The 13,084-nt window shown below is 40.8% G+C and overlaps 1 protein-coding gene across 2 annotated transcripts in view; it reads left to right on the top strand.

The window, feature by feature from the left end:
* PGGT1B (protein geranylgeranyltransferase type I subunit beta) overlaps window positions 1–13,084 on the top strand; it is a 54,130-nt gene that overhangs the window by 16,570 nt on the left and 24,476 nt on the right. For both annotated transcript variants that reach the window (XM_078067608.1, XM_078067607.1), the window contains exons 3-4: window positions 7,265–7,332; window positions 12,002–12,153. In XM_078067608.1, coding sequence (XP_077923734.1) covers window positions 7,265–7,332; window positions 12,002–12,153 — 220 coding nt within the window. The remainder of the gene's footprint in view (window positions 1–7,264; window positions 7,333–12,001; window positions 12,154–13,084) is intronic.

Consider the following 13,084-nt stretch of genomic DNA (forward strand, 5'->3'; position numbering starts at 1 on the left):
AAAAAAAAAAAGAGAGACCTGCCTGAGGCCACACATAGCTATTAAGTGATAGAGTCAGACTGAAATCCCAGGCTTCTGACTCCCAGGCCCCAGTGCTGCTTTACTGGTGAAGTATATAGGTCCCTGGTGGAGACTGTCATGTGTGACACTTAAGTACATCATGAATATTTAATCAGAGTTAACCCTGGCTTTTCACTTGACCCCAGGGTTGTAAAGACCCCAGTGGTATCTTACTATAAGTGTGTGGTCAGACCATTGGAGGGTTGGGGCCCTTCCTGTCAACCTCCAGAAGTGTTTAGGAAACACAGGGGATCGGGCTGGGAGTTGTGTGTTCCCTTATCTCATCAAGGATACAGCCAGAGAATTTTGGAGCTAGAACAGAGCAAGGAATATTATAGTCTGTCATTGTACACATGAGGATATTAAGATCCAAAGAGACAAATAATTTGTCCACGATAATATAGCTCATTAATGCTAGAGGCAAAATTAGAGTACAGTTTTCTGTTTTCTAGTCCTTTGAGAGTCCCATTCCTGGAGATTTCCAGTACTGATTCCGTACAATAGGTGCTCTGTTCATCATGTGTGTTTTCCTGTGAGTTTTTTTTTTTAAAGATTTTATTTATTTATTTGACAGAGCGACACAGCGAGAGAGGGAACAGAAGCAGGGGGAGTGGGAGAGGGAGAAGCAGGCTTCTTGCGGAGCAGGGAGCCCGGTGTGGTGCTTGATCCCAGGACCCCGGGATCATGACCTGAGCTGAAGGCAGATGCTTAACGACTGAGCCACCCAGGTGCCCCTCCTGTGAGATTTTTTTAAAGTAGATTTTTAAGTCCCATTGCTGCCTTTTTAAAATAACATGCCTACAAGTGTAAGTATAGTTGCATGTGACCAAAGCACAGTCAACAGTAACCAGTTCCAACGGATTCGTTAGCTTGTTGCACATTTCAAAAATTATAGCATGTCTGTTTTGGAAGAATTATAGATCAAGAATTTTTGCAGAGATAGCCCCGCAGTGATTATGTGCTCAACTGTCCCTCACCGTGTGTCTGGTAGGCCACACCACAGATCTTGTCACAGTCCAACTGCAATTCTCAATTCTCCACTTACTGTTTTGTTGCATGAAACTATTAAGTCTCTATCTATGAAAAGAGTCTCCCACCTGCCTTTTCCTTAGTTGGCCTAGGTCTGACTCTGAAACCAATCTGTGAAATTTAGAAAATAGGTATACAAACCCATTTTGTAGGCTCTAGAATGTTTTGTTCACCTTGTCTAGGTCTCTTGACAGTCTGAAACAAGGAGGTGTACCTAGATGCTTGTGATATATTGCTATCTGAACGACTTCCCCGTAACAAGATAAACTAGTTTGACTCTGTGCCTCTGATAGTAGAGGATACATTCACCACATCAGTGGTTCTCGATTCTGACTTGTCTGTCCAACAGGGATTGTTTTTATTTTTATGTATGATTGTCCAGGCCCTACTCTGAGGGTTTTGATGTGGGCCTGAGATAGGACCCAAGAAGCCTGTATATTTTTTCAGACTATGCAATTGATCCTGTTGGGACCCAGACCCACCCTTCCGGTTTATTTTGCAGCTACTGAATAGGAACACTAGATGGCACCATCCAGCAACCTCCAAGGAAGCTTAGGCTATCGGGAATATGCATCCCGTTGTAAATTTGGAATGAATTGTGCGTTTATACTTAATAATTATCATGAATAGGGAGGCTAACTAGAATTATGAAGGAACGCACAATAGCAGACAAATATTGACAAGAATCAGAAAGGATTGCCTAATGAATTTTTTTTTTCAGTGACAGTATACACTTGAAAAGGGGGAAGAGAAGGCATTTTTTTTTTTTTTAAAGATTTTATTTATTTGACAGAGAGAGACACAGCGAGAGAGGGAACACAAGCAGGGGGAGTGGGAGAGGGAGAAGCAGGCTTCCCGTGGAGCAGGGAGCCCGACGTGGGGCTTGATCCCAGGACCCCGGGATCATGACCTGAGCCGAAGGCAGACGCTTAACGACTGAGCCACCCAGGCGCCCTGAAGGCATTTTGATTTTAAAGAAGCTTTTCTTGGGGTTGCCTCGGTGGCTCAGTCAGTTAAGCGTCTGCCTTCGGCTCAGGTCATGTGAGCCCCACGCGGACTCCGTACTCGGCTCCCTGCTCAGCAGAGAGCGTGCTTCTCCCTCTGCCTCTCCCTCTGTTTCTCCTCAGTGTTCACGTGCACTCTCTCTCTTAATAAATAAATTGAATGAATGAATGAATGAATGAATGAAATCTTTTTTTAAAAAAACCAAACTTTTCTTGATCAATTACACAGAAGCTGTTACTTTCCTCCTGTTTCACTTTTGTAAAAAGCTAACGAATCCGTTGGAACTGGTTACTGTTGACTGTGCTTTGGTCACTGTGCTGAGCATAATCTGCCCGTGTCCTTTAAACCTTACAGGAACCCTGCAGAATACCGCTCGCTGTACATTCCTGCTCCTCGTTCAGAAGTGGAGGGACTAGCTCAGAGAGGGTGTTGTTTGCCTGTAGAACACAGAGCCAGTAAGAAGAGGGTCTTGAGTTGGACTCCACTTGGCCATGGCACAGTCTCCTGACCTTTGGTGATGTTTTTGAACATCAGTATTTTTGATGCTGAAATTTTCAGAAAAGTTATTGATGTAAATAAGCTAAAAACATAGAAATGAACAAATAGAAATACTGTTTAGTCATTTACCTGTAAGGAAATGATATTTCATTCAGAAAGATTTTTTCAAACCCTGACTAACAGGTGTTCCTCATTTAATTGCACTTCACTTTTTTTTTTTTAAAAGATTTTATTTATTTATTTGAGAGAGAGAGTGAGAGAGAGCACAAGAGGGGGGAGTGGGAGAGGGAGAAGCAGACTCCCTGCTGAGCAGGGAGCCCGATGTGGAACTCGATCCCGGGACTCCAGGATCATGACCTGAGCCGAAGGCAGTCGCTGAACCAGCTGAGCCACCCAGGCGCCCTAATTGCACTTCACTTTAATATGCCTTGCACATAGTGCATTTTTTACAGATGGAAGGTTTGTGGCAATTCTGTCGTGCAAGTCAACTGGTGCCATTTTTCTAACAGCATTTGCTCGCTTCAGGTCTCTGTTTTACATTTTGGTAATTTTCACAATAATTCATACTTTTTCATTATATTTACTGTGGTGATCTGTGATCTTTGATGTTATTATTCTGATTGTTTCGGGGCACAACAAACTGTGCCCATATAGGATGGTGCACTTAATTGATAAACGTGTGGGTTGTGACTGCTCCACTGAGCAGCAGTTCCCCTTCATCCCTCTCCTCGGGGCTCCTTAATTCCTGACACAGCAGTACTGAAATTAGGGCAGTTAGTAACCCCACAGTGACCTCTGAGTGTTCAAGTGAAAGGAAGAGTCGCACATCTCTCGCTCTACATCATAAGCTAGAAATGATTAAGCTTGGTGAAGAAAGCATGTCAAAAGCCTAAGTAGGCTGAAAGCTAGGCCTCTTGTGCCAGTTGGCCACGTTGTGTATGCAAAGTAAAAGTTCTTGAAGGAAATTAAAAGTGCTACTCCAGAGGTGCCTGGCTGGCTCAGTTGGAAAAGCATGCAACTCTTGATCTCAGGGTTGTGAGTTTGAGCCCCATATTGGGTGTAGAGATTACTTAAATAAAAATAAAACTTAAAAAAAAAAGTGATACTCCATTGAATACATGAATGATAAGAAAGCAAAACCATCATATTGTTGATGTGGCGAAGGTTTTATTGGTTTTAGTTGTTGTTCAGACACTAGGCACTGTGGACTTTGAAGATGAAGTTAAGGTTACTAATCAGCTGACGTCAAAATAGGGAGATTATCTGCAGGTGTTTCGTGTACGGGGGTGGGGGGGGTGCTAGGTGTTGCCCAGTACAACCACATGAGCCCTTTAAAGGAGAAGGCGGTACAGGGGCCCAGATGGAAGCAGTGGCAGGAGTGGCCTCCAGGAGTGAGCAAACACTTGGAGCCCTCAGTCCCACACCCGCCCAACAAGCTGAAGGAACTTGAGGGGCATTGTTCCCCAGAGCCTCCAGCAGGGAGTGCAACCCCTACCAGCACCCCGGTCCAGCCTGGTGGACCTCACGGACTTCGGAACGTACAGAAGTGTGCGACAATAAGTGGGTGTGGTTTCAAGGTAGTAAGTTTATGATAATTTGTTAGGGCAAAAATGACTCATACAAAGAACAAAATTCACTCTCCTGTCATACCACACAGTTTTCTTTTTATTCCCTTCTGGGTTTTGTTGATAAGCATCCTTTGCTTAATTATAATCACATAAATGTTTGTGTCCTTCTTTTGATCATTTCTCCATGTTGCTACATAGTTTTCCCTAAGTATTTTAGCAGCAGTTTAATGTTCCTTTGAGGAGATAGAGTGTCACATTAACCTGTTGGATTTCTGTTTGCTTCCGGATTTTACCAGTGTAATACTACATTGCGTGTTTCTGTGCATGTGACCTTTCTTATATTGGAAATTACTGGAGTAAATTCTCAGATGTATCATTATCCAGTCAGAGTCTGAGCCTTTTTATTACTCTTACTGTATATTGACAAGTCTTAAGTGGCTTACCCATTTTTTAGCAAAATCTTTAGCAAAGATGGGAGAACTGTGTTCCTTAGTATCTTCACCATTAGACAATACCCTTTTTCATGTAAATTTTTTTGTTAAAGGGGGAAGGTGGTTAGTGGAAAGTTTTACATTTAGTGGGTAAAGTTCCCTAAATTGTTCAAGAAATTAATGTTTAAGTTACTATTCTAAGTACTATTGGAGATACAAAGCTAAATAGAGTATCTGATGTGAAGAAATAGAAGAGTGAAAACTAATTAGTATGAATTAGTCATGTTCCAGTCGTAAGAGATATGAAACTAGTTTCGCACCTCAAAACCTATTTATAGGGGCGCCTGGGTGGCTCAGTTGTTAAGCGTCTGCCTTCATCTCGGGTCATGATCCCAGGGTCCTGGGATCAAGCCCCGCATCGGGCTCCCTGCTTGGCAGGAAGCCTGCTTCTCCCTCTCCCACTCCCCCTGCTTGCGTTCCCTCTCTCGCTGTCTCTCTCTCTGTCAAATAAATAAATAAAATCTTTAAAAAAAAAAAAAAAAAACTATTTATACATCTACTTGATTTTTTTTTAAGATTTATTTATTTTTAGAGTGAGAAAGCACAGGGAGAGGGGCAGAGGGAGACGGTGAGAGAAACACAAGCAGACTCTGTGCTGAGCGTGCAGCCGGACGTGGGGCTCGATCTCATGACCCTGAGATCACACTTCAGCTGAGACCAAGAGTCAAGCGATCAACTGACTGCACCACCAAGGCACTCCAAATCTACTGACTTTTTATTAAAATGCATGTACATTCTGTGGATACTTCACTTCTGTCCTCTACATCTGTCATGCTGATTTTCTAATAGCTATCAAAACCATAATTACGTTCTCATTGTGGGTGTAACTAATTTTTCATTTATAGTTTTTTATTTTTTTCCAGCTTTATAGAGGTATTATTGACATATATATGAGTGTAAGGTGTACAACATGATTTGTTACATGAATATATTGCAAAATGATTACCACAATCCCCTCACATAATTTCCTTTTGTGTGTGTGTGTGTGGTGTGACAACATTTAAGATTTCTCCTTATAACTTTTTTTTTTTTAAAGATTTTATTTATTTATTTGACAGAGAAAGAGAACACAAGCAGGGGGAGCAGGAGAGGGAGAAGCAAACTCCCCGCTGAGCAGGGAGCCTGATGTAGGGCCCGATCCCAGGACCCCGGGATCATGACCTGAGCCGAAGGCAGACGCCCAACAACTGAGCCACCCAGGCGCCCCACTCTCCTTATAACTTTCAAGGATATAATACAGTCCTATGAATTATAGCCATCATGCTGTACATTAGATCCCCAGAATATACTCATCTTACAGGTAGACGTTTGTACTTTTGACCAACATCTCCCCATTTCTCTCAGCCCCTGACAACCACTATTCTACTCTGTTTCTGTGAGTTCAGCCTTTTTAAATTCCACATATAAGTGAGGACATAAAGTATTATAGTATTTGTTTCTCCCTCTGACCTACTTCATGTGGCATAATGCCCTCAAGTTCCATGTATTATGTCACATAAGGCAGAATTTCCTCTTTTATGGATGAATAACATTCTGGTGTTGTGTGTGTCTGTGTGAGGAACAGAGAGAGAGAGAGAAATTTTCTTTATCCACTCATCTGTCGTTGGACACTTAGGTTGTTTCCATGTCTTGGCTATTATAAATTATGTTGCAGTGATCACAGGGTTGCAGACATATCTTCAAGATAGCGATCCTGTTTCCTTTGGATATATACCCAGTAGTGGATTGCTGGATCATATGGTAGTTCTAGTTACAATTTTTTGAAGAACCTCCATACTGTTTTCCATAATGGCTGTGCCAATTTATATTCCCACCACCAGTGCACAGGGCTCCCTTTTCATGGATGTGACTCAAGTTTCTGGCTTATTAAGTTCCCAGTACTTCAAAGCAAAGTACGTTATTAGACTCAGAACGAAGATTTGTCCAATACTAAAATACTAAGTACATATATTTTTTGCAAGTAGAGCAGCTTATACCTTTAGTTTGCTCACATGTAAAGAAGCAATGAGTTAAAGTAAAAAGACACTGGATGGGAAATTAGAATTCCAGATTCTGATGCATTACCTTGAACATGTCACTTAACCTCTGGGCTTCTGCTTTCTCTCCTTTAGCATGGGGTTAAATATGTTGATCACATGAAAAATGATCATATGGAAAAGATATGGAAGCATTTTGTGTGCAGTGAGGTAGGCTATAAACTGAAGGTACATGGTAGGAAATCATTATTTTGTCTCTGGTTTGAAAATGAGAAGGGCATCTGGCTGGCTCAGTCGGAAGAGTGTGCAACTGTTGATCTCAGGGTTGTAAGTTCAAGCCCCATGTTGGGTGTGGAGATTGTTTTAAAATAAATAAACTTAAAATTTTTTTTAAAAATTAAATGAGGAAATTCCCACAAAAAGAGAACAGCCCTGGCTCATGGTGAGCATTAACCAATGAAAATGGACACAGTAACAAAGCTTTGGTACTAAACCGTTAGCTAGAATGAAAATGGACACAGTGACAAAACTTTCATACTAAAATGCTCAGTTTCTGAAAGAATGTTTAATTGAACTGCTGTAGAGTCCGAACAAAAATAAAGTATACTCTAAATAAGTACATGTATTTATTTTCTAGGATCAAATCTAAACCGCTGTGGTTTCCGAGGCTCTTCATACCTGGGTATTCCATTCAATCCATCAAAGGTGAGTTACTGTCTGGGTCAGGAGGAGGAAGAAGGGAGGTGGCTGATAAAATTAGTGAGAAAGAAAACTAAGAAATTACCCAGACGGAACCAAGCTTCCATGTTTTGATATAGCTGGGTACTGTCTACTAATGTACATTATACCTGCAGCTCCTGGAAGGAGTGTGGTCTGCACCTCACTTCCTGGCAGAATGCACAGCCCATACACGCACAGAGATCCCTGCTGTCCCAAGTATCGTGACTCTCCTCCTGTCGTTTGTCTGTATAAAAATTATTGGTGGTTTCCTGGAGAATTGGGAATAAAGCACTCGTGCTTGGTGCTTGCTCTCTAGGAAGCCAGAGAACTTCTATGTTAGTGAAAGACTACATTCGACTCACGTTTCTTAGGAATAAAAGAAAAAGCTCTTGCCAAGGCAGTGATTGAAGACCTGGGTAGTGATGAACTTGAGGACATTTGTGGCAACAAGCAGGCTGTCTTCAGGGTTACGGCCATAGGCTTTGGTACCAGCACACACCGTGTAGAAAGCAGGGACTCCTCACAGAGGGAGGAACTTCTGTCTTCTTCAAAGCAGCAGACCCAGAGCCAGCTCTGAAGGTGTTTGCATCTCGGCACAAAATAACTATTTTTCTATAGTAGAAGCAGAGAGAAACTTCCTCATTTTTTTCAAAAGAGGGCCACACAGCATAGAAACTTTTCCTCTGATGGGGTCACTCTGCTTATATATTGGTTATAAGCTAGTGTCTAGCAACACTGAGTATGTCAGGATTTATATCCAGTTGCAATCTGAATGTAAATGGCATATTGCCCATTTTTTCATGCTCTGCTTCAACATTTTGGAATAAATAGCAGTGATTTGGGAGAAGGCAGCATGATTTCATGGAGGCACTGCTTCAGCTTTCTTCCTCTGTCTTAGGCTGTAGATCCACCTGCCTGTGTCGAGGTCATGTGAATGTGCCAAGATGTCTCCAATCATGTGTGCCCATTGCTTTTAGCAGGGAGTCTGCAAACAAAGGATTCGTAAACTATGTTCCCTTTTTCCTACACATACAGTCTTTTCCAGCTGATGCTGGTCCTGGAGAAGATAGCTCTCCCTTTACTCCTAGTGGACAGGCTATCTGGGTGCCATGACGAGTGGTCATGATGACCATTCTCTAGTGCCATACCTTGTGTGTACCCACCCTGGTTGAAATAAAACAGGGCTTTGATACATTTTGACAATCCCCTTCCTCTTGTCTCCCCCACCCCCAAGACATTTTTAAACAGGAATAAAATTGAAGAAGAAACCATTTTTGTCTTGGTTGGCAGAGTCTCCTGACACCCATTTTTGGTGACATTCACCTAGACGCCTGGCATCTTCTGGGGAGGCCAGGTGCCACTCTATGCCACATTGTGTTCATCTGAATTTGAGTGGTGGAAGGAGCAAGAGATGCCAGGGGAACTCATATCGGCCTCCCAGGGGTTATCACTGAGAGTGGTTGGCTGAGAGTCCGCAAGAATCTGAGGAGGCGCATAGGATTGTCCGATGAAGTATATAAATACAGTAGTGTCATCAGTTTTTCTTCCAAAACCACCAAACCACCTGTGGGCCATTGCCTTACCTGATAAATGCCCAGGGCCTTCCATGGCCATAGAGTACTTTTTGAGAAACACTGATGGATCCTCTCAACCCACTTTTCTCACTGTTTTCCTTCACAAATGCTATATTCTCTGTTAAATTATGTGTTGTCTCTAATACATGCTAGACACCCAGAATTTTCTTTCTCCATTTTGCTTTTACTTTTTCTTCTACCTATAAAGCCTTCTCTCCTTTCCACCCACCAAGCTCCTCTTCTGCTGCAGAAAAAAATCCCTTATTTAAGTCTTTGTGTTACTGGGGTGCCTGGCTGGCTGAGTCAGTAGAGCATGCAAATCTTGATCTCAGGGTGGTGAGTTCAAGCCCCACACTGGGCATGGAGCCTACTTTAAAAAAAAAAGTGAAACAGTCTTCAGATTTGACTAACAGAAGATAAGATGACAATTTAAAAAAATAAATCTTGGGGCGCCTTGGTGACTCAGTCAGTTAAGCGTCTGCCTTCGGCTCAGGTCATGATCCCAGGGTTCTGGGATCGAGCCCCACATCGGGCTCCCTGCTCAGCGGGGAGCCTGCTTCTCCCTTTCCCTCTGTCTGCCACACCCCCTGCTTGTGCACTCTCTGTCAAATAAATAAAATCTTTTAAAAAAACAAAAAAAAGGTAAATCTTTGTGTTACTGTATCTCCCTCATGATGCTTATTACATTCTACTTTGTATTGTAATTACTTGACCAGACCCTTTCTTCTGCCCTTAAGGTTAAGCTCCACATTTGATTTCTGTTTGGATTCCCCACGGTGCTTTTAACATAGTAGATGTTTAGTTTAAGTACCAAAAACTGAAATATGCTCTAGGAGTTCTAGGCAGGCTATTATAAATGTGGAATAGAATAGCCAGGAGTACCAGAGTTTGAGCTCTAGGGAGGAACTCAGAATGAAAGGGTTAGCAAGATGAAAATTTGTTTGGCATGTTTGTGAGACCACAAAAGAATCGTATATGTAAGGCCAGATGGGTGGGGTGGGTTCCGATTATAGAAGGTATTGAACACCTTGCAAACTTGTTCTGTGAGGAGCCACAGAAGGTGGGTGAGCAGGAAAATAATGTGATTCACTCCCTGGTGGGTCCAGGAACCTAGTTCAAGACTCCCAAGAAGTAGTGGCCCTTTGGATATTTGCCTTGTACTTGCATCATCATCAGGATAACTAGCATCTTTGTCATGGTAATTTTATTTAATCCTCACAATAACCCCTTGAGGGAGGTATTAATATCCATTTTCCAGAAGGAGGAAGTGAAGCAAGCCAATGAGTAGTAGAGGCAGGATTTGATGCATTTCAGTGGTTATAGAAGTTAACATTTATTAGAGTGGGTAGAGGAGTCTGCTTAAACCAAAACCTTGGTACAAGTTTCACTTTGACCTTCTAGTATGATGAGTATTATTCTAGGATTTGAAGCAATTACTGATGAATCCAAACTAAAATAGAAGGGAAACCTATGACAGAGATGAATTTTAAAATATGCTTGTATTCTGTCAAAATTAAAACGTTCTTCATTGTGTGTCAACTGTACTTCAATTAAAAAAAAAAAAAACCTTAAAAACTTTTTTTTTTTTTTTTTAAGATTTTAAAGATTTATTTATTTGAGAATGCCTGGGTGGCTCAGTCCGTTAAGTGTCTGCCTTTGGCTCGGGTTGTGATCACCAGGGTCCTGGGATCAAGTCCTGCATTGGGCTCCCTGCTCGGCGGGGAGCCTGCTTCTCCCTCTGCCTCTGCTGCTCCCCCTGCTTGTACTCTCTCTCTCTCTCATAAATAAATAAAATCTTAAAAAAAAGATTTATTTATTTATGAGAGAGAGAGGGGGAGGGAGAAAGGGGGGGAGGGGCAGAGGAAGAGAGAGAATCCTGAAGCACACTACCGCTGAGCAGGGAGCCCAACGTGGGGCTCAATCCCAGGACCCTGGGATCATGACCTGAGTCGAAATCATGAGTTGGCCATTTAACCAACTGAGCCACCCTGGTGCCCCAAAACTTAAAACATTTTTAAACTGACAAATTTGGGGCGCCTGGGTGGCTCAGTTGGTTAAGCGACTGCCTTCGGCTCAGGTCATGATCCTGGAGTCCCGGGATCGAGTCCCGCATCGGGCTCCCTGCTCTGCAGGGAGTCTGCTCCTCCCTCTGACCCTCCCCCCTCTCATGTGCTCTCTCTCTCATTCTCTCTCTCTCAAATAAATAAATAAAATCTTTAAAAAAAAAAAAATAAAAAAAAAAAATAAACTGACAAATTTGTACAATGTGAAATTTTACATTTTTCAAGTGAAATCTTTTTTAAAAAATAATTGATTCATAGGATTGGCTGATTATTTGAAATTAATTATAAAACTATAAATGCTTTGTATATTGTGGAACGTCAAGTTACTTGGCATAATAAACACTTTTTATATCCAGTTTTATCATTGCCGGTGTCAGCGCCTAGGTTCTTTATAGGATTTCCTACTTTGTCACGTATTTTGTAACATAAGAGATCTTTGATAACTGTAGTTATCTTTTGTTAAAACCGTCAGGTTTTAGTTAGTTGAAACTAATCCAACACACAATGTGTTAATGGTTATTCTAAGTGCTAATGTTTCTTAGAAGCTCAAATAATTTAATTGTATATGAGAGCAGAATAAGGTTTTTCAACTGTATAATATTTTTATATGGTGATTACTGTGGTATTGAATTTGCAGTAAAAGAATTTTTATTTCTTTTATAAATCTTTTTTGATTGAAAGGCTGTATGCTTTTCTAACTTCATTGAGACTTAAGTTATAATTAATGCGGTTGACTACATATGGAGTTCAAATAATTTGGTTTATTTTTGTATCAGAACTGCTTCCATAAAGCTTGAGGTTTGCGGGATACATTTAAAAATTGTGTAGCCTGGAAAGCATGCAATTGTATTTACATTGAGACCTACAAAATGAAGGTTTGTTTTTTTCAATCAGGTGTTGGTATAAGTCAGTACAAACATTTAATTTTACTAGTTCCTGAAACCTAGTGTCAGATTACTTAATGAAATAAGTTTTCAGTTTACTAGTTAATTAACATTATGTTAATTTTGAATTTAGAATCCTGGAACAGCTCATCCTTACGATAGTGGCCACATAGCAATGACCTACACTGGCCTTTCATGCTTAGTTATTCTTGGAGATGACCTAAGCCGAGTCAATAAGGAAGCTTGCTTAGCAGGCTTGAGAGCCCTTCAGCTGGAAGATGGAAGGTACGGATCACTCTGGTTTTTTCCCTTTTCTTTTTTTTCTTTTTTGGAAAAATTTTATAGAACTGTAAAATGGGTATAATACTATACTAGAACTTTAGAGTTTATCATAAACCCTTTTAGAATCCTTTAATGTTCACTCTATGTACAATCCCTAATCAAAAAATAATCCAAGATTTCTTATTTCAATAAAAAGAAATCATAATAGCAGAGCTCCTTGTTTTTTTCTCTTGTTTAAACTGAGACAGTGAATACATTCATAAGTAAGTGGTTGAATGGTTTTAATATTAGGATGGACTTTAATTTACCTTCTGGGTGACAAAAAAGATATTTTGAAGTAAGCATACACTAGTCTGTACTTCTGTTCCTTAAGACATAGTGACTGGGGCAGAAAGGAATGAACATTGACTTACATTCTAGTGAAGGTAGATTCAGTGATGTTTGTAAAGGATAGAAAAAGAACTCAGTTCAGTAGTATTTGGTGGTTTGTATGGTATGTTTAAGGAATCTTCCTAGAGTTTTAAGGTGAAACCTCCCCCCGCCCCGCCCCAAATCTAGGAAGTGGCAAAGTGATACCATCTAGAGAAAAGAGTTTGCAAACCAGTTCTGCTGTATTGTTACGTCAGTGCTCCATCAGCTGATATCTCTGTTTTCCCTTCAGTGTTTAAAAAACACTGCTCTTGATGAGGGGAAAATTAATTTAGACTTGTAAGATAAATTATCATTAATTGGAAATACTGTAGAACTTAATTTTTACCTCAGCCAGTGTATGTGACTAATATCTCAAAGTTTCCATATAGTCTTTGATTACTGCCACCTTTTCCTTGTTTATAAATAAAGAAATAGATATCAGACTCAGACTATTACCTCTCTAAAACTAATGGAATAGGTAAAAAAATTACCACACAATATTGTGTTAGTTAGTGGTTATCTA

This window comes from Halichoerus grypus, chromosome 2 (assembly GCF_964656455.1).
Source record: "Halichoerus grypus chromosome 2, mHalGry1.hap1.1, whole genome shotgun sequence".
Classification (NCBI taxonomy): domain Eukaryota; kingdom Metazoa; phylum Chordata; class Mammalia; order Carnivora; family Phocidae; genus Halichoerus; species Halichoerus grypus.